Below are 26272 nucleotides of genomic sequence, written 5' to 3'. Positions count from 1 at the left end.
AAAGGCAATGACACTGTGTGCATTCACCTGTCACAATTTCAGCAGCAGAATAGAACAGAGGGCTGCTCTATAGTGCAATGCTTTTCCTGGTGTATAATCATATATCATGTGACTCACAGGAGACACAGCGACTGAGGCACAGAGGTGACTGCTGTCAGTTTCAAAACGTATGAGCTCTGTTTTATAAATGCTATGGGATAGCTATAATGGAGATGCCATGGTTTGGTTTGGAATGCAATACAGTATCTGCAACTACCCATAAAATATTCCAAAGAGAAAGTCAACACCTACCAATAGCAAACCTGGAAAATATACTAGAAACAAAATAATAATACACATATTTATATACAAAAGTGAAATCTACAACAGACATTTTTGGATTTTTAATTTAAAACCTGTCCAAAAAACATTTTAAAGGAGAATACTGTGGTTATGAATGAATTCCTGCACATACACCAAGATAGATATCACACAAGATTTGTCGCAACTTTAAAACAAACCAAAAAAAATCACATACATAGGAAATGTAAATATATTAGGCCACACCAAATTAAACTGAATAAAGGCTGTCATTTAATTAATACCTAACAACTTAAAGCTTCTTAAAGGGAATTATTTAGAAAATAGGAACAGCCCTATTTGAAGCAATACGTTTGTCATTCCTTTTAGTACTTACTACAGTTCCTTTTGTGATTGTACATTCTTTTCTTCCATGGCGGGAGGGAGGGCGGAGCTTGTGATGATGCTTCATGTCAAAATTTGCCAAACAAGGATGGAGCCTCCAACTGACATGACTCACCAGATGTTTGGTTATTTTTTTGGGACATATGAAATAATTTTTAACATAATAGAGATAGAGATGCTCACACGTTCAGTAATAGAGAGGAATGTATCTGAAAACATCGGCTGTGTTCTAGTCTAGCGTACAGCCCACAATCACTGCAGATTTAACCCAGAGGCTGAGGGTTAAATCTGTTCATGCATGTTGCCCCAGTTCTACCAATGCTTGCTTCAAGTGCTTTCATGTACTTCCGTGGGTTCAGTGCTGAAAGAAAAGCTTGAACCCAAGAAAACTTGAAAAAAATACTATCTGCAGTCATGAAAAACAAATACATTATATGAATGTAGGTCCAGCTGCAGCAATGGAAATGTGTACTTCTAGATAGCAGTACATCTATATAACACTGTTTAGTAACCAGGATAGGGGGCTGTGATTATGCTACAAGCTACACTGTTGAACCTGCATTTACATATGGAAATTTCTGTTTTTCAAGTGAATGTAAACATACATATATACACACAAAATCTGTTTAGTTTTTAGCACCAAATTATAGTGTATTAACAAAAGTTAGAAAATTATATATATATATATATATATATATAAAAACATGTATGGTGTTAATGGATAATATTGTATATGACTTCACACATATTTAAACACCTTGAGAAGATGTTATACATTTGTAAACAATATATTGAAAATATATTTTCTTTCTGTCATAAAATTAGATCTGGCAATTTGCAGCCCATATCCTAATAGGGAGAAGCAATCATAGCTGGAAGAAATGAGCATTTTAGCTGGAAATATTGTAATTTCTAGGCTAGTTAAGTGGCAGCTGGCAGTCTGGGAATGTTCACACTGTAGTTTCCAGTGAGTGACCCAATAGTATACTTTGTTATTCAGTGCTGTCAATTCAGTAGCTGTTGTAAGCACTCAATACACCGTAACTAGTAAAGAGACTATATTTGTCTTGACAAATATAATATACAAATGTCATATAATTGCTAGTAGTTTGGTTGGTCTCAGGGTCAAGGGTCAAGTTGTCCACTAGGGGGTCCTGAATTTCCTTGAAATCCTTCCTTGGAGACTTGTGGGCCCATGTTCGATAGAGGTATGCTGTGGGCAGGATCGGTCTTCTGAAGTCTCTTGGTTGATCTCTTCATTTTTGGGCTTGGAGGAGATCACCTGGATGTCATGCTTCCCGGTTTTGTTGTGGCGGATGAGGTAATATGCCAAGATAGCTGCCACCATTAAGAGCAAGATGATGACACAGATGGGAATGATGATCGCTAAAATGTTGTTTTCCAAAGATGCAATTGCTTGTTTCTTTTCGGTTCCTGCTTTCACAGGATGGGAGGTTGGGTGAACTTTGGAAGCCCCAACTTCAGTTCCTCCCTACCGTGATGTATCTGGAGAGGCTAAAGAAAAATCCTCTACCTCAGGGAGGTTCCTGCCTTCTGGTTCTAGGTCCCCAGTCCCATTGGATGGAACCTTGATCAAAATTGCATCATAGATGACAGGAGTTGTAGGGGGCAGTCCTGAAGGATAAGGAACCCAGAGCGGGCAGGATACCCTTTGCCATCAGAATAAACTGAAAGGTATCATTTTAAACCTGATCACCTATATCTGTTTGGTTAAATATTTCCAGGACAATCATTCCTTCCTCAATGTCTTTTTGGGTGAAGAAGTGTAATGTGCCATTCTTGTCCTTGCCGCTGTTAGGTGGTAAAAACCTGGCTCCTCTTGGTTGATGTGTAATCTTTTAAGATTGAATACTCTCAGTCATGTTGGCCAGTTTTGAGGCATTTAATATGCTGGTGCCCACCAAAATGGTTGTTTCTCTGGGCCAAAGGGGATCCTCTGGTAAGTCAACCAGGGGACTCACAGTGACGTTCAGAACACCAGAAACATTGGCTGCCCTGGACTGCACCATGAATCTGGAATTGTCCTTATGGGAGGTGAAGTTCAAGAACTGGTAGCTGACTCTCCCTTCATCAATTTCCCTCTGTGAGAACTGGGACATGGGGAGCCGATCAACAACCACAGTTCCATATTTCAGGGTTTCAGTTATCTTGTAGAGCACCCCCTGTCTCCTTGCGTACATGGATCTCCTTAGCTTGGACCAAAGTCAGATTCTCTGAAAAGATGCTGAAGGCCTCTTCAATGACAATGCCTTTTTGTGACTGACTTCCAAGTCCCTGTTACCTTGGCTTGAGCCAGACTTGAAAGGTGAAGCTGTCTGCTTCAGTGTCTGAACCATCGTGGAGGTCTCCTATCTATATGTTCCTGCAAGAAGTATGGAAAGTGTATTTGAAAGGCTTGGCTAGCCAAAGAGGGTTTTCCATAAGCAGGAAACCTCGTCACCTTAAACACAATGTCATTGGACGCACTTAGAGGCATCAGTAGACTGGCCAGGAAGTTGGAAGCATCTAATTTGGATCTGACAATGGTTATACCTTCACCTTCCAGGACATTCAGACCTGAAAAGATCAAACATATATACATTTATTTACAACTTTGGTACCAGCGCTATTATCAGTGCAGTAAATCACTGAGAGTTAGAAACACCAAGTCACTTTAAAGAATTGTTGTTTACAAGGAAGTGACCCTTTTTGACATCAGTAGGATATTGATATACAGTAAAATTCTGAGTTTCTTAAAATGCAAAACTACTAAGTTACAACTGGTATCCGACACTATATTCCTTATATTGTTTTGAAATTCAGCAGTGTCAATGGTCCCCACAATAATGCATGTGAATGTTGTACAGCATTATCATATATTTACTGTATACAAGACATCACATTTATAATACACATTTATACACTACAGCAGTAGAAGACTGTTACGGTGCTTTCTGTGAAGGTTTGTGAAGAGAAAATGCAATTTGGCTGTAAAACGTGTTCGGGAGTTTGAACAAAAGGGCAGAGGAGGTTAAAGTTCAGAAATGGGTTTGGTTATTCCAAAGCAGATTTATGACCGATGATGTGTAAATAAAAATATAAAATAAATTGGGACTATATTAGGAAATATAATTGCCAAAATAGGAAAACTGCCGAATCGAGCAAAGGTCAAGTAATGTGTTTCTTGTAAACACTACATGGTCTTCTGTAACCCCTAATGCCCAAAGGACCAAAGGCACTCCTTACACATGTATCTACAGTAGGGCTTCCGTACAGCCCTAGTAACATCCCATTGTATAAAACTGTATTTCCTGAAAGCATTTCATTTTTAGACCAGCTCCCTTGAGGTAGAAAATGAGAATTTAATTCACTGTGTTTATCCAAGTGCTTAACTTAACCAGATTCAAAATCACCAAATAAATCACCAGCAAAAGACTGTCAACCAGGAATGCAAATAGTATTGATTTATTCAGTGCGTGCAGAACAAGCCCAGTAATATGATGAAAAGGGAGATATATTGCGTTCCCTACTGTGGAACATGTGCATTCAGTTATGTGAAAAGCATTAAGCTGAATCATTGAAATAATAAACTCAACTTATTACTTTGAGTTTTAAAGTCATATCTGGCAAATTGTATGCATACCTAAGCTGCTGTCTTTGAACAGCAGACGTGGCTTTTGTAAAGATTCCAATGTACATAGCTTCAATTCCTTCCAAATTTATAGTGCTTATAAAGACTGACTTACACCCAAGAACATATAATAAGGCTGTAATTCCTTCAAGTTTAAATGATTTAGCAAAAAGCAGAGATGAAGTAACAGCCTGATATGTACAGTAGGGTGTACTTCAACTGTTATAATTAACTATAAAGAATCTGACGAATTTCTCTATTTTCTTTCCTTTCTCACATTCAATTTAAAAAGGTTTTTTCATCATCGTTGCAGCATTTTCTTCTTTTTCTTCCTCTTCATGAATCAAAATCATTATCTTACATTATCTTGTCATTATCTTACAACTGTGACTACTGTAAATAACAAGGTTGTGAAGTCCTTTAAACATGCAAATGTTTAATTCTAATGGTATTACCAGAAACTGGATGTGAGAAAATAATGCTCTTGCTGGAATACTATGTGCTTCAACACTGGGAAAAGAGTGTCTGCTTACATATTTTGTTAGCTACGGTCACTTTAGAATCTCTAGCTTTCAGATGCCCATGCATTTGAATTTTCTGGCTCCCTAGTTCCAATACTGAGTAATCCCCAGTCTCTCATATCCCTAGTACTGTGTGATCAATTATCTATACTCTATTGAGTTGGTGGTTCCCAGATCCCCATCATTGGATTCTCTATATTATACATAGAGCCTTTTTCATTTGAGGAGTGCACATAACACTATAATAAATCACTCACATTTCAGGGTAACATTCGTTTTGAGATTGAAACTTAAAACTTGCTAATATGTGCAACTTAATGCAATAACAGGTGAAGATATTCAGGTAGTTGAGAAAACCTTCGGCTTTCAAATTTAAGCCTCATATATTATTTGTATGTAATTATTCAATTCAACATATAATTGACATACAATATAAAAAATGTTATTAACAGTTTGTTAAAAGAAAGGAAGACAGGACGTGTCTTTCTTGTTTGCTAATCAAACCATGCAAAGAGTTTGCCTAGATATTACCTGCTAGCTACTTTTCACTGTTCCCAGCGTTGTGTGCCATAAGAAAAAGCAACATAGATTAACATAGCACAGGATTTATAGTTTAATATCATTATTACAGAACTTTACAAGGATTATTTGTGCTTTCTAATGTTTCATATGCTGAAAACACAACCTACTTATAAAAAATAACGGCACTCTGACGTCATTTCCCAATGGAGCTTTGCTTTCACAGTTAGTGATTTGGACTACAATTTGACCTCATAAAATGTCGGAGACAGCATTTTATAATAGTGCGATATATGTTTACTGAAGCGGGTTGCATTCAGCAGGTATTCTGGCACATCAGTAGAACCATATTCTCCAATAAGATTTGCCCTGTATTCTTCCAGAGCTGGGAGGAGTTGGTGGGGTTCTGCTCCAGGAAGGATATGGATACCGGGAGTGTGTGTTCCAGCTCGGAGGCTAGAGGAGCAGACAGCAGGAAATCAATGGAGTCCTGGGAAATCCAGAATGCCTTCTTGGGGAGCTCCTGCTGATACCAAATAGATCCAGTCTCCAGCTGATGAAAAAAAAAAGAATATGACAATCATGTTCCACAAACATGCGCAATTTCATACTCACGCACTGTGTTGCATGAGTCCTTGTGCAATGTATTTTATAGGTCTTGGTAGGGTTTTGTGGTCAACGCTTTTTATAAAACAACATTTTCTTTACAACAGCAGAACAAGCCTCCAGATTGCTGAATATGTAAAGTAAGGTACTGTAATTGAGCTGTTAATTTCAGTTATTTCTGTAATGATTGATAACTAATGCATGAAATGAAGATCAGGTGTTGACCTACAATTGCCCGACAATGACTTGTAGCTCGACGCATTAGTGAGATTGGAGCTGTTATCAGTCTGAACAGGTGCACAGGTTAAAGTGTGAATTACCCTGCTGGCGTTATCTGATCTGCAATCTCCCTACCCCGGCTCAACAACCCCACATCTCAACTAACTGATCAGAAGTGCCTGAGAACTAAAACATGATTTAAAAGAGCAACTGCAGCTTTCCAGATGTCAAGAAACCTAAACCAAGTCATTTTTTTCTTCACACCAGCATAAATAATCTACAGTTATTACAATAGAAATCGTAAGTGACTGGGGAAGAGCAGTTGCTTCCACACTATTATCACAATAATACTGTAGTATTACTTCTAGTAAAAACTGTGTCATTGAACTTTTGTTTCTTTTAGTATTTCCAAAGCATGGCAAAACATGGTAATGCATAGGTATACCTTGTAAAGCCCAGAAAGACATGGTAAAGCATATTTAAAAACATGGGAAACTATTGGTAAATGCACAGTAAAACCATGGGAAAAACATGGGAAAACTACTAAATTACAGTGCAAATTAACTGGCAATTTTTATAAGGGTTTTAAGTAGGGTGGATATGAGTTGCATGACTGATCAATTCCACTGACATTACATTAACTAGAGTGAAAAAAATAATCAGCAGGAGTTACCATTGACATTGTAAAGATAATAAGCTGGCACGAAATGGGTTTGGCCAGCTTGGATGTCTTCGGTTTTCCTTGTTTTTGCACACTGACTGATTGTTTACATTGATAAACCCAGTAAACCTTCATTAGAGATGTAGTAATAAAAGTCTGCCTTATAATGTTTTATGAAAGTGATATTAAGTGTTAGTGAAATAATATTCTAACAAAGTATGATATATATGGGTTTATTTTAATTAACTGAATTATGTACAGAGAATTCAGCATTGTGATCTTTAAAACCACTTTTGAGTGACACCTTTAACAAATGATATTCAATGCAGTTACAATGCAACGTACCTGCATTAACGTGCACTGTACAATGTAATGAGCCATTGGTAGAATGTTAAAACTGTGGAACCAGTCATATAGCATATTACACTGTGGAGGCATTATAGGTTGCACACTGCTTACCCCTGCCTGAGTGAAACTGGACACCATGGTCTGATTGGCTGAGATCAATCTGCCTAGATGTGGTGCTCTCAATACATGATACGTTATCTCCTCTGAGAGTGCCTCCTCTCTCATGCCATTGGTCACTGTTTTAAGGATCTGGCTAGTGATTGGTTTGCTTGTTCCTGGTGAAGAAAAACAATTGAGTCAACCTTCCATAAATAAATATTGTATTTTTGTAATTTTTTCTTCTGGCACCTAATCACTTCCTGTGTTAGTTCACTCCAATGGTCCTCTGCAATCGGACCATATGACCTTAAGTGAAGGTTCAAGGATGCAGCAGTTCAAATAGATACATTTTACAGTCCTATAATGAGTGGTAATCTAGCGTTGCTCTTTGAACCCCTGAGCTTGTTTGTTTTTCTATTCAATTTTCCTTGTGTAATGGGCAGTACTGTGTGATTCCCTGCTGTTCCGGATCCTTGTCGGTGGGATGAGATGAGGTTAAGAGCTCTATAACCAAGAATGCAGATGAGCCTGGCTCTTTTGCACAGTGGTTAAGTCTCTGCAGTGATGCCCTGTTTCCGTTGCTTGTAAAGATTTACATACATATTGTTTTTGTCATTGTTTTTGTTCTATTTGAAAATGAGTGCAAGTAACCGATAACACAACAGAAAGGCCGGTCTTCACCTGGATACACTGCAAGCTCCCCCTTGGTTTCCATGACGATGGACAGCTGCCTCACGGTAACATTGAAGACCTGAGCGGTGGTGTGAGTTCCGTCACTCACTGTGAAGCTAAAACCACCAGACAGCGGACCTGAGGAGAGAGAGCAACTGAATATCAGCTGCTTTACCACATTTTGTTCCCCTTTTGTTTGCTTGCGTTTTCCTCAGTTTAGAGGGCATTTTATAACACAAGCACAAGCAGTTTTAAATTAAAATGTTGTGAATAAGGCCTGCACTTTTGTCGTTATTTCAGTCTTTTTGTCTTTGTATGTCCATGCCTCACCTTGTACACACAGAATTACAGTACAGCAAAGCAAACCCACTCAAACGACAACAACCATGCAACGCAAGTCATTACACTCTTGGTAGAGAAAAAATGTAGAGTAAGTGGGTGAATCAAGGAGAGGAAGAAAGTATATAACACTTCTTGTCAGACAAGTGGAATCCACAGAGGTTCCTCTGGATACTTATTTTATAAAACTACACATAAACAGTATTTAATAAATGGGTCTATCACTGCTGTAGTTAGAGGTATAACAATTCACTAATGTCATGACATGACACCTGTCACAATATGCAGGTTGTGATACATATGCATCACGATACATGTTATAGTCCTGATGGACTTTGCATGATGCAAAATAAGATCAAATTATCATTTAATGATGAATTATTTTGTTAAAAGACAAAAAATAAATGAGTTTGGGAGACTATTCATATCAACTATAAAGAACACGTATTCCTCATTCAAGAACCACTTGGTGACCTGCAATGAGCTCTTTGGTGCTTATAATCTTGCATCACAATACAAACGATGCATACTCTGTTACGACATGATTAATCATGAAATGAAAATATCACGGTTTTCCAATGCAGGATGGAAGTGAGAGACATGCCTTTTTAGAGACATGCCTTTTGAGTGCCATTTTAAAATGGGGTCCCCCACTGACAAAATTGAAATTGTGAACTTCTGGTATATATTATTAGTGTTAAAGATGTTGGGGAGTGCTAGCTATCTTGTATTGGGCCAATATTAATTTGAGGCTTATTACTGAAAGACCCACCTTCACGGACGAAAATCACTTGCCCATCATTTATTTGCGCCTGACTGAAGTTCTGGATGCTGTTGCTAGGTGATGACCGCAGTGCCACCCGCCCATTGGATGGGGGCTTGATGGAATATTTCAAAAAAAGTGTCCCGATCTTCACTGCTCAAAACACTTTGACCTATTTCAACAGTTTCTCCAGGCCAAATCTGAGTAACAGAATTGAATTCATTGACACCAATATATTTCAAATTAAAATGTGTGTTTAATGACAGCATTTTTTATTGGATGCAAAGCACACAACCCTGTTAATGGTTCTGATACAGCAGAACTCCTTTCTTGTGCCAGAGGAAAAATCTGCTATTGAGAGCAGCTGCTATTGTTAGCTATGTATGCTTGACCCACTATCGCTAGTCTATAGTTAAGCATTTGCCTCTCAGACTCTTCCATTAATGGAGTCCAGATGGTACCCAATGGCTGAAAACAACATTAGAGGTAATACATGGAGCAGGTCTTGTGAGAGCTAGCAGTGGGGATTATTATGAATTGGCTGGAAAGAAATAGCACATTACACTGGGTCTGGTGAGAATAGAATGGCTGGATGAATGAGTCAACTTTTAAACACCACTCATACTGTATACTTGTCATAGGTAGTTCACATGCTTATTATTACATTTGTTTCAAATACATATATTAAAGTAACAGAATTCCCACAATGTGTTCTTTTAGAGGACTGCATTGTTAGATACAGTGCTCAACAGTTCATAGAATATGTTCTTTGCATTGGCACATGGTTAACACAAAATTATCGGGATTAAATATCTGACTTCTTGGAAAGTCCTGTACATATTAAGACCATAGGACACTATTTCTTTTCATAAAAACTATAATGGCTTCCATGAAAAAAGTAAAAAACAAAACAAACAAAAAAAACTGACACTGTAGCAAAACTAGTGAATGAAGGGTTAATTTAAGTATCCTTATGTAGCTTCTTAGTGTGTTTTACTTTCACACTAAATTAAGAGCTAAACAGCTAAAGAACAACAACCTTCTTAAACTCTTCAACCCTCTTTATTCGTTACTTTTTTGCACTGTTTCCATTCATGTTTTCATCAACACTTCGTTAACCACTGCCCGTGTTCCTTGATAAAAATAAATAAATAAATACATAAAATAAACTTAATATAAGAACTAAAACTATTCTAGAATGTTAAATTACTCCACCCTCATCTCTGACAAAGAACCAAGAGCCTTCTATGAAGCTGCCCTGCCACCTGGTGGATGTTAGCGTCACTGCACCCTCAATTATGCAGTACCTAAAGGATTTTATTTAGATAGGCAGAACTCAGTTTACTTTGGCCTTTCTAACAGAGTAAAATGTCCAGTACTTTTTAATTATTATTGTAGTATAATGAAAGACCAAATTGTGAAGCATACACATCCTAAAATGTTCATTTCTAGGTTAGTAATTTCTAGTTTTGAACCTTTGGGCCATATCCACAAAACATTTTTTTTCTCCTTTTTTTTTTTTTTTTAAAAGCCAGTTTTAACAAGAAACACATTTGCTGTGTTTCGTGTTGCCCATATTGCAGTTTTTTTATTTATTTAAACACATTCATGATAGTCATGATACATTATTAAATGCAAGAAATAAACTATCCAGTTCAGGTTCCCATCTGCAACAATACTGGAGTTCTAACTGAAATTAATGGCGTATTGTGGGAACGGAAAACAGGCCCGTCGTCACTGGTTTTAAGTGCTGTTCACTTTCCCTATCTCCTTGACCCCGTCACACCCTTAAAGTTAAACGCACACTTCTCGTTGGAGTACACAGTTGTGTTCATGTTAACATTTTACATAACTTTTAAAGACCTTAGCTTTTAGAAGGTAACCAAATTGTGTATTGTGTAACTATACTGTAATAATTTATTATTCACTTAATGTCCCATTGGTTTAGATTAGCCAAGTTAACAGTGTAGAGAGTTTATATAAATGTCAGTTTCACCAAACGATAACCAGAACTAATGCTTCCTTCTGAAAGGGTTTAACAAATATATCTCCCAAGGGATATTTGTTTATTGTTACATTTAAGTTGCTTGTTTCTGAATTATCTAAACAGTATTTGCTATATCCGTGGCTTGCAAGATTAAGTAGTACACAAGGCACTGGTTCACTTTACCTTCAATCCAATACTGCCTGTAACTCTGGGAGGATCATGATTGACTGGAATGATAGTAATGTTGACCGTCACCGGTTTGCTGTTCCTGTCTATCTCAGAAGCCAAGGCTATAACTGTGAAGCTGTCAAATTCAGTGTCGCTGCCATCATGATAGTAGAAGATAAGCCCTTGGTCCACCTGCAATTAAAAGGTTTCCTTCAGTGTTTTACAGATTTATACAGAGTAGGGATGATTTTCAAAATGCCTTTCAAATTGCTTTTTTCAGGTGCTGCACATGTGTAATTTTTAATACAATCTCACACTTTGTATTCACAAATCAATCTTCCTGGGCTGTATTCAAGAAAGCCTTTGTTCTGCAATGCTTTCAATTACTTGAACATTTCTGAAAGGCTTGTACAATAGTTTCAGACAGATACAGACATACAGAAAGCATCCCTCTCCGGTGCTGCCTGTCCCACACACAATTACCCTCTTCTTTTTATGAGCTGTGAGTAGGGATCACCTCCCAGGTCTGTCTACATTCTGAAATGCTAATCACATTTCAACCAAATAAGAATCGGTCTGGTGTCATTTAAACCACCATCATTTTAATAGTACCTTACTTAACAAGGCTTATTAAGTCAATTATTTTGATAAATGTATATGGTTCACAATTACTGTGTATTTGAAATGGATATTAATTGTTGATATTCAAGAAATATGCCAGGAAAGCATAGTTAGCTTGAAAGAATAATTACGGATTGTGTTTGTGTGTTGTGGGTCCTATCATAGTGTACAATTACTTTGATTCCGAAATGCAATTGGGTAATTATGATCCATTATGAAAGATGAATGATGGCTGACCATAATAAAGTAACCACAGGTTCCACCATCTGAGATGATAGATGGTCTAGTTGATTTCAAAGTTTCAAAGTGTATATAACTCTAATCAACCATCAGTTATAAAATGGTCCTAATTCAGGATAAACTATGGGCTCAACATTGCTCAATGTGGTTTTAATTGAGGGTTAGACATTGTTTTCTGTTCTTCTGTATACACCATGGTTAAGAACCAGATCTACTGATGCAAAAAGCAATTTCGAGTTTAAAAAATATTGCATTAAATATCTAATCGTAAAACCAGAATTTGTAGCCCAAAGTAACATTTCTGAAATGAAAATGAAACGAAAAGATCGTCTTGTTCTGCAAGAGAAGTATCAGCTGTGCACACTAATTGAATTGTAAGGGCAGGACATATTTGGGTAAAAACTTTGTACTTTTCTATTACTGTATCATTGTCATTGCAATCATTCAGAGTGGTTCTGTTCCTCACTTGTTGAGTTATTATCATCTTTTCTTCAACTATGTCTTTACCTGGCTGCTTTGAACTTATCTGGAAAAAAGTGCAGGAATAGAGTAGCCTACCTCATTCCACTTAAATCATCTGAGTTTTCAACTGCTCATCCCACTTACTCTTATAGACAAAGACCTCAGAGATGAAAAGGTTGAAAGGTTACATTCTCACATAATGTGCAGGTGATATAAAATAGCAACATATATACAAAAAAATATATAGAATGCCATTTAAAGTTTGTGTATTTTTCCTAAAGAATCTTGCACAACAAGATTTTATAGGCACAAAAGGATGACAACTTCAATCCAGAGCATTATAGTTCCTTTTGTGTTTGATTTCACGGAATATATTTAATAATAATGAGGCTTGGCCTAAAATTGAAGTGGAGTTGGACTTGTACCAGGTTTAACATAGACTAGCAGAACCCACTGATAACGTACCTCATTCCAAGTGAAGAAACACACCACATCTGGGTGGCTCGTCTACAATGAGGTCTATGTTCACACTGCTGTAGTACTGGTCGGACACTCGGAGGATGTCTTTATTCAGCGCCTTGGACCCTCCTTCCATAAGCATAATATTCTTCATCTGGAGGGGAATCATCTCAAAGAGAACTCGGATGTTTTCCATGCTGGTCGTCCCGTCGGTCACATCCACCGTGAAGGCGTCACTTTGCTGGCCCAGCTTGGAGATGTAGATGACTCTGCCATTGTTGATGTCCTCCTGAGTGAAGGACTGGGTGTTATTCAAGCTGGGGGTTGCTGTGGCAGCAGAGTCATTGACTAGCGTGATAATGTGACCTTGTTGGGGAGGCTCTTTAATGTAATAAACAACTTCAGAGGGTAGGAAATCAGCATGTTCCACCTGAAACGCATTAGAAGTTCATTTAATTATATTGCATAAAGTAAAAGACCAATATGTTTGTACTGCCACTCAAAGTATCTATTTTAGACTTAGATGAACAAACATGGTTTTTAAAGTGCCAGTTAAATTAAATGCCAAGAGACGGGCAGCAAGAATGGTTTAGAATAGTTCCCTTATAAAAGTTTCCCATAATAAAAGCTCAGCAAAGTTTAATAAAGCACTGTGAAAGCATGGTAAAGCATGAGTAAGTGTTGTAAAGTCCTGAGATGTATGGTAAAGCATATTAAAAACATGGCAAACCATGGCGAACCATGGTAATGCATAGTAGAACAATGAGAAAAAGCATGGGAAAGCAAACGTAATACCGATCCACAAAAAGGGAAACAAAACTGAACCAGGTAACTACAGACCAGTAAGCCTGACTTCTATTATATGCAAACTTATGGAAACTATAATAAGATCCAAAATGGAAAATTACCTATATGGTAACAGGGTCCTGGGAGACAGTCAACATGGTTTTAGGAAAGGGAGATTGTGTCTAACTAACTTGCTTGATTTTTTTGAGAATGCAACATCGATAATGGATAATTGCAAAGCATATGACATGGTTTATTTAGATTTCCAGAAAGCTTTTGACAAAGTCCCGCACAAAAGATTAATTCTCAAACTGAACGCAGTTGGGATTCAAGGAAACACATGTACATGGATTAGGGAGTGGTTAACATGTAGAAAACAGAAAGTACTGATTAGATGAAAAACCTCAGAATGGAGTGTGGTAACCAGTGGTGTACCACAGGGATCAGTATTAGATCCTCTGCTATTCCTAATCTACATTAATGATTTAGATTCTGGTATAGTAAGCAAACTTGTTAAATTTGCAGACGACACAAAAGTAGAAGGAGTGGCAAACACTGTTGCAGCAGCAAAGGTCATTCAGAATGATCTTGACAAGATTCAGAACTGGGCAAAGACATGGCAAATGACATTTAATAGAGAAAAGTGTAAGGTACTGCACGCAGGAAATACAAATGTGCATTATAAATATCATATGGGAGATGCTGAAATTAAAGAAGGACTATGAAAAAGACCTAGGAGTTTTTGTTGACTCAGAAATGTCTTCATCTAGACAATGTGGGGAAGCTATAAGAAAGGCTAACAAGATGCTCGGATACATTGTGAAAAGTGTTGAATTTAAATCAAGGGAAGTAATGTTAAAACTGTACAATGCACTAGTAAGACCTCATCTTGAATATTGTGTGCAGTTCTGGACACCTCGCTATAAAAAAGATATTGCTGCTCTAGAAAGAGTGCAAAGAAGAGCGAATTATTCCGGGCTTAAAAGGCATGTCATATGCAGACAGGCTAAAAGAATTGAATCTGTTCAGTCTTGAACAAAGAAGACTACGTGGCGACCTAATTCAAGCATTCAAAATTCTAAAAGGTATTGACACTGTTGACCCAAGGAACTTTTTCATCCTGAAAAAAGAAACAAGGACCAGGGGTCACAAATGGAGATTAGACAAAGGGGCATTCAGAACAGAAAATAGGAGGCACTTTTTTACACAGAGAATTGTGAGGGTCTGGAATCAACTCCCCAGTAATGTTGTTGAAGTTGACACCCGGGATCCTTCAAGAAGCTGCTTGATGAGATTCTGGGATCAATAAGCTACTAACAACCAAACGAGCAAGATGGGCCGAATGGGTTCCTCTCGTTTGTAAACTTTCTTATGTTCTTATGTTTCAAATGCTCTCCTGCCCAGTTTGCCAGGTCTGAAACTCCCTGAACTAGGTAATTTAATTCAGAAATCTTGAAATCACCAAACCCATGCTGAACAGCTCATCTCTGCTACAGAGGTACCTAGAGGTGACCCATCCATACAGAGTGATTTTAATAAGCATGCACCCTGTTAATAAGCACCATAAAGACACGAGTAGAACAAGCAAAATGATATTTCTGTCAATATCCTATTGACACAACATGAATAATGTGCCATTAGAAAATGTGAAAGAGAGTGACCATAGCTTTAACTCATAGGTTACTGTGGCAAAGTGGCTAGTGGAGGGGAACAGGTATAACGGTGATGCGATGCAGGAGTGACAGGCAGACAACAGTTTCCAGTGACAAGGTGCTTTTATTTATAATCCAGGTCTGGTGACCGTTAAATAATAAATCCCCGGCTATACACAACAATGTGTAAAGCACGGGGATAGCAATAACACAGACACAGTCCCGAACAAAACGAACACACGGTCACCAGTCCTGGGTGAGTGCAGACGTGCTTGTGGTGGGTGAAGACACTGTATTTCGTGACGGTTCCGTGCAGTGGTGATCCGGATTGTGCTGACCCTGGTCGACAGCTCCGGACCGGTGAGTTAACTGTCTGGTGGTGCAAAACGCAGACAATTACAAACAAACACAACAAAACACAACACGTAATTCTCTTTACAACGAGAGCTCCTCTCTCGCTCCTTCTCTCTCCAAGCGTTAACCCAAACGAAGGAAAAGACCAGCGTTACCCTGGCCCCTATATGTAATCCCGCATGATATCAAGATAAACGGTTGCAGCTACCTTATTACTTGCAGCTGCCTCTCGTTTACCTTTCAAATCAATACGGTCTTACAACAGAGTCGCGCTTCCCTCCAGGCTGACCCACTTCCCTGACCCGGAAACGAACTGTCAGGCCAGCCCTTCCAGATGCTTCTCCTCCCGTTCTTTAGCGCCCTCACAGGTTGGGAGGAAGATTCATCACCAGAACTCATCTTTCCGTCACATATCCCACCGCTCAGAGTGGAGCCGAAGGAACACTCGGCTAAATCTACCTTCCCCATTACTCCCCCCTCCCGGGAAAAATAATCCGCATTTTGGTGGTCTTTCCCCGCACGGTGTACCATGTGGTACATGAAGGGCTGCAATGCCAGATACCACCGAGTTATCCGGGCATTGCTGTCCTTCATTGTGCTTAACCACTTGAGTGGGGCGTGGTCTGTGACCAGATCGAATGAGTGTCCCAGCAGGTAGTATCGTAAAGAGTGAGTAGCCCATTTAATGGCCAAACACTCTTTTTCGACTACGGAGTAGTTGCGTTCCCGAGGTAACATTTTTTTACTGAGGTATAATATCGGGTGCTCTACTCCAGCTACTTTTTGGGACAAGACTGCACCCAAACCTACATTCGATGCGTCGGTGTGGAGGATGAATCTCTTGGTGAAATCTGGAGTGATAAGAGTGGGGGCCTGGCAAAGTGTACGCTTAATAGTATCAAACGCTCCCTGACACTCAGCTGACCATTTAATTAAATTTGGAGCACTCTTTTTGGTGAGGTCGACTAACGGGTTAACCACTGTGGCGTACTCGGGGATGAAGCGGCGGTAATAACCGGCTAAGCCCAGTAGTGACCTCACCTGAGTCTTGGTTTTGGGGATCGCTGCATCAACCAAAGCCTGGATTTTGGTGACTACAGGTCTCACCCTTCCATTCCCCATTAAAAATCCCAAATATTGAGTCTCTGTTTTGGCAAACGCACATTTCCTCAAGTTAGCTGTCAGCCGGGCTGCCCTTAGAGACTGAAGAACGGCTGCAACCCTAGCCAAATGCTCTCGCCAGGTGGAGCTGTAAATCACCACGTCATCAATATACGCTGCTGCATATTCATGATGTGGGCGTAAAACCTGATCCATCAGTCTCTGAAAGGCAGCGGGCGCACCATGTAGCCCAAACGGCATGGTTTTAAAGTGGAACAGCCCTTCTGGTGTTGAAAATGCGGTTTTCTCTCTGGAGCTGCGGGTTAAAGGGATTTGCCAGTATCCCTTCGTCAGGTCCAGAGTGGAAATAAACCTCGCTTTTCCCAGTCTGTCTAAAAGTTCGTCGACCCGAGGCATGGGATATGCATCGAACTTAGCAATAGCGTTCACCTTTCTGAAATCCACACAGAAGCGGTTGGTGCCGTCTTTCTTAGCCACTATGACGATCGGACTGCACCACTCGCTCCTGGAAGGCTCAATCACCCCAAGCTCGAGCATATCCCATACCTCTTTGCGAACGCCACTTCGTCGACTTTCTGGGATCCGGTACGGTCTCTCTCGCACTGTGACACCTGGTGGAGAGATAATGTCATATTCAACTAAGTTTGTCCTGCCGGGCACGTCAGAAAAAACATCGCTGAACTCCTCAATAAGCTTACGCAGCTCTCTTTGCTGATCCGGAACCAATTGTTCCCCCATAGAAATCGCTCTTGTGCTCGGGGTCTCTGAACAGGGACCTAAATCATCCTCCATATTGCCTGGGGCTATAAATAAGACCTCCCTTGCCTGCCAGGGCTTTAATAAATTGACATGATAAATTTCACGTTCATTTCGGCGATCGGGCTGTCTAATTTCATAATTTACTTTCCCTATAGCCCGAATCACCTCATACGGCCCCTGCCATTTAGCACACAGTTTCGATTCAGATGAGGGAAGTAGCAGCATTACCTTGTCCCCTGGTCGAAAGGTTCGAATCCGTGCATTTTTGTTGTAATGCTGCTGTTGTCGGTGCTGAGCCGATCTGAGGTTGTCTTGGGCCAAACGACCGACCAAATCCAGGCGATCTCGTAGTAGGAGCACATACTTCACTACATTTTTTTGACGAGCCTTTGTGCTCCTCCCACCCCTCCCTCAGCAGGTCGAGAATGCCGCGAGGCTGCCGGCCGTACAGGAGCTCAAAGGGGGAGAACCCCGTTGAACTCTGCGGCACTTCTCTCACCGCAAAAAGGAGGTAGGGAAGAAGCGATGCCCAATGTTTCTGCTCCTGTGTTACAAATCGCCTCAGCATCGACTTTAAGGTCTGATTAAAACGTTCAACCAAACCGTCCGATTGTGGATGATAAACGGACGTCCTGATGGGACGTATTTTTAATATTTTGTACACCTGCTGTAACGTATTGGACAAAAAATTGGTTCCGTGATCCGTCAAAATCTCCTTGGGGATCCCTACTCTAGCCATAATCTGCGCTAACTCGGTGGCTATTGCAGCTGCACTAGTGGACCTCAATGGAACTGCCTCTGGGTATCGCGTTGCATAATCCACCACTACTAATATATGCGTATACCCAGAGTCAGAAGGTAGCAACGGGCCCATTATGTCCATTGCAATGCGCTCGAACGGAGTGGAAATAATCGGCAGTGGGACCAAAGGAGCGGGGCGCACTCGACCTGGCGCTACTCGCTGGCAGTCTGGGCATGTGGCTACATATCTCGACACATCAGTATGAAGACCGAGCCAATAGAATCGAGCCAATATTCGCTCCCTCGTCTTCTCGGCTCCGAGGTGCCCCGCAAAAGGGATATCATGCGCCAGCCTCATGACCTCGGTCCGACAAGACGGGGGAACCAATAATTGTGTTACAGGCTGTCCTGTGCCCGCGGCTAGGTTTACCCTATATAGTAATTGCCCCTTGATACTGAAATGTGGATATACTAGCGGCCCAGCGCCATCAACATCCTTACCTTCAATGGACCGGACCTGCCCCCAAGCGTGCACCAGTGACGGGTCGTTCTTTTGGCCCCACACTAGGTCCGCGCTTGAGTACCACGGGTCCGGTATATTGAGAGGGGCTGGAATAACCTCTGCCCTAGTCGGCCCAGTAACCTCGCTGAGTTTGTTTCCGCAAACAGGGTAATGTCGTGAGGAGGAGGGTGGCTCTGGGGTCGGAACAGGGAGTTTCTGCGGAGGCCCGTGGGCGGGAGGGAAGGCGCCCAGGCAGAAGAGGAATAAACAAAAAGATCACGCCTTTCCCACTCCCTTCGACTGGCGTTTGTTACCATTACAGCACTCTCCCACCAGACCCCAGCCTTGTCTCAAAGACGCTCCCTCCCATTTCGCGGTCCGTCTCTCCTTATTTGTTTTTCTAGGACGGAAAAGAGGGGAAAACATTTCAGGATGAAAAGGAAACACATCACCAATCCGTTCCTTTTTCCCTTTTTCTGCCACGTTTACGTGTGTGGCTGAGACTGCCATTATTTGCACCAATTCTTTGAATTTTGGCCAGTCTCGGCCCAGAATAACTGGGTGCGGCAACCTTTCCGCCACCCCGACTACAAGGTGACGTTTTATCGGTCCTACCGATAAATATACTTTTAGGGTGGGGTATGCCGCCGTGTCTCCATGGATACAGGAGATGGCCACCTGACCTTGTGGCCGCCACGACATACCGCCCAAGAGAGCTGTCCTGATCAAGGTCTGCTCACACCCTGTGTCCACTAACGCGTGGGTTTTCACATTCCCTAAAACCACGTCAATCAGACAGGGCCCCTCCCAACCGTTTTCCCCCTGCTTACCCGTTCCAGGTGTCCAGTTGCATGCAGCCACGTCACACTCCATAGCAGCGGGGCATGACCTGGCCCTATGTCCTGGCTGGTTACACCTAAAACAGAGTGGAGGGACAGAGGGGGCATAGGTTAAATATCTGTCCCGCTGCTGGTAGGGCAACGGGGCAGGGGCAACACCTCTACCCCAGCTGGGGGCCATCCTCGGTCTCCATGGGGGGGAGGCAAGGGGGCCCAACAGGGTCGGCGGTCTGGGAGGTCTGGGTGCCGGGACCGAGGGTGATGGTGGTGGTGTTGGAGGAGAGGGAGGGAGAGGTTGGTTCCTGAGCAGGGCAGGGGCTGACAGGATCCCGACCCGGGCTGACGTCAAAGAGTCCTCAAAATCTTCGGCCAATTTGACCGCCTCCTCCAGGGTGTCAGGGTTGTGGCGCCGTACCCACGCCTGAGTTTCGGCGCCGACCACATGGCAGAATTGTTCCACCACAATGGCTTCCCCCATTTGTTGAGCGGTCTTCTTCTCTGGGGTCAGCCAATGGACCATGTGGTCGCACAACCGCTGTGCCACCACCCTGGGGCGTGTCTCCGGGGCTCTCCGGTACTCGCGGAACCGCGTCCGGTGGGTCTCCGCGGTGATGTTGAGACGACGGAGGATAGCCTGCTTGACTAGGTCATAGTCAGTGGCGTACTGGTCGCTCAGGGCTTGGTAAGCTGCCTGCGCTTCCCCGATCAGGCAAGGTCCTAGCTGGCTTGCCCAGAACTCCCGAGGCCATCCCGCCGCGGTTGCCAGCCGCTCGAACGCCACCAAAAATGCCTCCGGATCATCCTCCGCCGTCATTTTCATGGCCCGTGCCTTCGGGGCCGACATCAATGATGTTCCGGTAGGGGTCGCTCCTGCAGCAACGATCAGCCCTACCCGTTCAATGAGCGCCGTATAGCGCTCCTCCCTCCGTCTCTCCTCTGCATCCCGTCTGGTCTCCAGTGCCTGCAGCAACTCCGCCAGCGCGTTGCGGTCCATAGTCCCGTGTTCTGACACCACGTGTGGCAAAGTGGCTAGTGGAGGGGAACAGGTGTAGCGGTGATGCGATGCAGGAGTGACAGGCAGACAACAGTTTCCAGTGAAAAGGTGCTTTTATTTATAATCCAGGTCTGGTGACCGTTAAATAATAAATCCCCGGCTATACACAACAATGTGTAAAGCACGGGGATAGCAATAATACAGGGCACAGTCCCGAACAAAAACGAACACACGGTCACCAGTCCTGGGTGAGTGCAGACGTGCTTGTGGTGGGTGAAGACACTGTATTTCGTGACGGTTCCGTGCAGTGGTGATCCGGATTGTGCTGACCCTGGTCGACAGCTCCGGACCGGTGAGTTAACTGTCTGGTGGTGCAAAACGCAGACAATTACAAACAAACACAACAAAACACAACACGCAGTTCTCTTTACAACGAGAGCTCCTCTCTCGCTCCTTCTCTCTCCAAGCGTTAACCCAAACGAAGGAAAAGACCAGCGTTACCCTGGCCCCTATATGTAATCCCGCATGATATCTAGGTAAACGGTTGCAGCTGCCTTATTACTTGCAGCTGCCTCTCGTTTACCTCTCAAATCAATACGGTCTTACAACAGAGTCGCGCTTCCCTCCAGGCTGACCCACTTCCCTGACCCGGAAACGAACTGTCAGGCCAGCCCTTCCAGATACTTCTCCTCCCGTTCTTTAGCGCCCTCACAGGTTGGGAGGAAGATTCATCACCAGAACTCATCTTTCCGTCACAGTTACTTATATATATATAGTATATAATATATATATATAATATATATTATATATATAAAAGCTGACCCCAGGACAGTCTGGGACTAAGGCTGTGAAAAAGAAGAAGATATATATTTTTTTTATTTACCTTTTAGAACTTCCAGATTGAAACACTCCAAAACACTAATAATCTGTGTTTGTGTTGAAGAATTGTAATATAAGCAGAGTTGTTCATTTCCTTGAGACCATTTATATTTTATTATTTATTTAGTTGGCCAAAACAGCTTCCATGAAAAAGTTTTTCAATGCAATTAAGGAGTTACATTTTCCATTTTCTAAAGAGCAAATGAAAAAGTAAACCTATCGTTAGAAGGTCCTGGTTGATTTCAGTCAGCTCTCCCTCAAAGGAGTAGATCAGCTTATTTCTTACTACCTTAGGCGGTAACTGGTAGACTTCCCTAAAAATCCTTATTCTGAACATTCCTTCTATTGAGACCTGACTGGCTTTCACTGTGAACTCAAAGTAGTCCTTGGAGTTTAGATTTTTATCGCTGTGGTGGTATGACACCATCCCTTTCCTGAGGTTGTCCTGGGAAAAGAACATGGCCTCTTGTCCATTGACTGTGACCTCCCCTTCTCTCGGATGCACAACCACCTCATACTTGATGTCCTTTGGGTCTCTGATATCCATGTTGGACTCCACGCTCAAGATGGTGCTGTCCAGCTTCTTGGACCCACCTTGGTCGACAACAATCATGGTGTTATTTGCTATTTGAAGGGTCTGAGGCCTGGATTTCTAGCAGGGTTTTAGTTTTGTGAAGTCCATCAGATACCTGCAGCTGAAACCTGCCGCAATCTGCACCCTGGTGTACAAAAAGCACCTTCTTCTCTTTTAGGTCACTCTGGGAGAAACAAAAAAGTGACTGGGAGTTATCTTGTGCTGACATTATATTATAGTCAGAATCTTCATCACCAAAGAGGATGTCCTCTGTGGTCAACAAACGCTGACCGTTTCTGACAACACTGTAGGTCTTGTCCACTGGCACATGGTCATTCCTGGACTGTATGTTGATTTTGAACACTCCTTTCACTGAATCTTGCCACAAGGCTTGGACCAGAGAGCTCTCTTTGGTCTGCTCGAAAGCCAGAAATGCAAATTCATCTTCACTGCTCTCTGACCCATCATGCTTGTAGATCAGCTTCTCCAAGAGCAGGTTTTCATTACTGAACACACTGACTGCCCCTTCAAATCTTAGCTGTCCAACTGGAGATTCCCTGATAAGCCGTCCATGCTGAGGGTTCTGAATGAACTGGTACACAAAATGCGCTATGTTTCTACTATGAAGCCAGAGATGGTCTTTAGTCAAGACTTTTTCTTCACCTGCTACGACAGTCAGTCCCTCATTTATTAGGACAGGTACATCTTGGTTGGCTAGGATCCTAATCGGGTAGGTGTATACAGGTGAGTATTGCTGGTCTACAAACACCTGGAACTGGAACGCAATCCTCAATCTCAACAGCTCTGCGGATCCGAACCTTGTAGTTGAGATGAGCTTTTCTCAGATCTTCTTGAGTGAAAGTGTCTCCTTCAAATAGTTCTCGATCCAGCAGCAGCAGACTACCATTAGCAGGGGCCTTCAGGATCACATATTGGAAGGAAGTGTAATCAACACTGTCCCTTCAAGGCCGCCTCCAGCTCCTCCAGTGTGATAGCCTTTTGCCCTCCTTTTGCAACTACTAGTGGAACCAGTTTTACCATTTTGAATCTGGAGGGCTTGATTTTGATAAAGAAGGTGTTGTTCCTCAGAAGCAGATGGCCCAGTTGCAAATCAAACTTAACCCTCTCAACCACCACCTCACTGTAATCGTTAGTGTCTGTGCTGAAGTACCTCAAATGGCCTCGCCTCAGATCTTCTTGATGGAAGGATCTCACGTGTTTCCAATCTCCATTTTCCAGTTTCTGCAGCTCTCCAAAATGCAGGAGATTGGTGACATTGACCACAATGACCCCATTCTGAGCAGTAGATGACACCGCCAAGTTGTGGATACCAATCTCAGATTCTTCACTCTGGGACAGGATGAGGCCTGCGGTTTTCTGACATTGAGATTAAATGTGGCTGGCTGGCTGACTGAGTGTCCATCAGAGACCTGAATATTTAGTTGAGCAAAGCTTCCACTCTTGTGTACATAGTAGATGTCTCCATCTTTAAGTTCCATGCATGTGAACACTTCTATGCTCTGCCCTGGTTGTTGACGGTTTTCTAAATATCCTTCGTCCTTACTTGGTCCAGAAGTCACTAAGCGCTTTAGTTCATCACATCTGGTGTCTGCATCTACTATGTGGATGAAGTTGGAACCCAGACATGTGTGTGTGTACTCTTAGATCCAAGTGTCTCATCCGTTCAGCTGTGGTATATCATTGATGGGTGTGATCTGTATGGGAAGTGTATATCGCTTGGTTGCCAAATTTCAGGAAGGAAGCCTGTGCTATATGCTACCACATCAAACAGCAGCTGGTCCATGTATCTTTCTGAACCATCATGGATGTACTTGATTTTCTTATTGACCATATCAAGAAGGGTGAACTTTTGTCTTCTATTCAAGTTGTTTACATTTAAATCCATATGACCATGCCAAGGGTCTTTCTGCAGAGTGAAGACAATCTGGGACTGCCTGATGCCTATGCTGTTTAGGTCCACAGTGGGTTGGAGGTTGTCTAAGTCCACAAAGGCTTGCCCCCCTTCAGGGACTATCAGTGGGCTAATTTTTAAGAGCCAAGTGACATTCCAAAAAACAGGTGGCATGTCTTCAGTAGGGTGGTAATGCTGTTCACCAGGGTCAACATCTATTAACTCAAATACGTTAGAGTTTGGAGTTGGGGTAACTACAGATTCCTTGTCATATGAGCTTGAATAGTCCACAGAGTCTTCGTCATCACAGGTGGTCTGGATGTTGTTTGATATCAGAACATCCTGCAGGCTTCTCTCTTCATGGTTGACTTTTATGTCTCCCAGACAGCCAAAGAAAAAGTCACCTGCTATCACATCCCGAAGATGATATACGACCTTAGTGCTCCACAGATCGTGATGTACCGTCTTCCCAAGAGCACCAAGTATAGATTCCCCTTCAGATCTAAGCTTTCAGTGCCACTCAATGACACTCCGGAGGCTTGACTATCCACAGTGATCTCAAACAAGCCAGAGTCAATTCTGATTTTGACTCTGTGCCATTGATCATCGGCCACCTGAACAAAAGGGTTGTCCAGGATTACAGCCACGCTGCCTTGGTCTACAACCCCCCTTAAGTAACCAGCCATTAATCCTAAGGTTATAAAGTCTGTCTGATGCCGAGCATGGAAAAGAAAAAGTGATTCTTCAAGTGTGGTCTTCATAAGCAGCTCAAGTATCCTGCTTTCCTGTGCATTCCAGCCTGGCACTCCTTGCTGCAGCCCTTGGTGACCTTGTGACATTGCTCGTACTCCCAGGCTAAGAGGTCAACATCATTGAATTTAAATACAATGTCACTTAGGCAGCCCCTGAAGGGAGTGGCAGACCCTTCCAGATAGAGTATCCTCTCCTGGTGACCTGTTCCTCCCAAGTAAAATCCAAGGTCAATACCCTGCTGGGTGTTAGGGAGCTTAGCAGAGCGGGAGAAAAATGAATTGATCATCATGGTCAACAATCTCTCCTTCAAAGTGATGGTCACATCATGGTAAACAAGGTATTGAGCTTCAGGCCAGACTCAGATGTTAGAACCACTTCACCAGACCCCAGCTCCAAATGTACCTACAAGAAAGACAAAAAAAAGTTATGTTTTCAAACATGACGAGGATATCGCAATTAAATAATGTTTAACCATGTGTATATTTTGGTTTGCATGTGGAATGGGAGGGAAGACTTTTTCATCACCATGTGTTTTCCCAGTGCTTCCTGCAGTATGTTAATGGTATACAATTACCTATCATGTTGCTTTCAGTCACATGATATACTGTGGATTCCGTTCACTTTGTAACACTAATGTAAGAACAAGCCTGGATGTAATTTACAATAAAGCCAATTTTATAGCAATGCACAAAATGAAACATCAGGATTACTAAAAGCAAATGTAAACTCACTGTTATTACTGCTATAACTACTTCAAATTCTCCCAAGTTTTGTAAGATAAACTAACCAATAGTGATGAAAATACAGTCAGACAGTATCAATACACAACCAGGAGATGACTGCTAGTGGTTGTCTGTTGTCCTTCTAAGCCCTTGTATTCATTTTGATGTCAGTATTTTCATTTATACTAGCTAACATAAACTTGGTTTACATGCACGTGAAAATCGACTTTACAGTCATGACTGTGTGACGTTTTCACGCGACTACATTGTGAAATGCAAAAGGAGGTCCTTTTGGCAGCGCGACTTTAAGGGCTGGGTCAATCGCGTTCTCGCCTTAAAAAATAGCTGTAAAAACCCATGTAAAACAGAGAAGGTGTTTGTGACTGATTAGATGTCAGCAGTCAAGATCCAGTTATTCTGACTTAATCTCACGCAATCTCCAGCAGAAAAAATGAAAGAAACTATTGGAAACAACTCAAAAGTTTTACTCAAACATATCATATCAAACATCTGCACAGCCTAAACTCCATATTTAAATGAACAATTAAACATAAAATGTTTTTTTTTATAGCACTTCAAAAAATGAAAAGCTATAATAAAATAAACATTTCAAAAGAAACTAGTGTGTAAACAGGTGTATGTACATACAAAATTGTAAAAACAAAAGTAGTTTTTAACCTGAAA

At 41.8% G+C, this 26272-nt stretch overlaps 1 protein-coding gene and 1 pseudogene across 1 annotated transcript; both read right to left on the bottom strand.

Annotated features, from left to right (window-relative positions):
• Positions 1-407: 407 nt before the first annotated feature.
• Positions 408-25826, bottom strand: LOC121294522 (annotated as a pseudogene).
• On the bottom strand, positions 4736-12327 carry LOC121295087 (chondroitin sulfate proteoglycan 4-like). The gene is made up of 4 exons (XM_041219411.1): positions 11233-12327; positions 7970-8098; positions 7301-7464; positions 4736-5908 (listed from the first exon to the last, which is right to left on the bottom strand). The coding sequence occupies exons 2-4, from the start codon at positions 8001-8003 to the stop codon at positions 5672-5674; spliced, it is 435 nt and encodes a 144-aa protein (XP_041075345.1). The 5' UTR covers positions 8004-8098; positions 11233-12327; the 3' UTR covers positions 4736-5671.
• Positions 25827-26272: the final 446 nt, after the last annotated feature.

This window comes from Polyodon spathula, chromosome 19 (assembly GCF_017654505.1).
Source record: "Polyodon spathula isolate WHYD16114869_AA chromosome 19, ASM1765450v1, whole genome shotgun sequence".
In the NCBI taxonomy this organism is placed as follows: domain Eukaryota; kingdom Metazoa; phylum Chordata; class Actinopteri; order Acipenseriformes; family Polyodontidae; genus Polyodon; species Polyodon spathula.
This window is presented reverse-complemented; position numbering and strand designations above follow the sequence as displayed.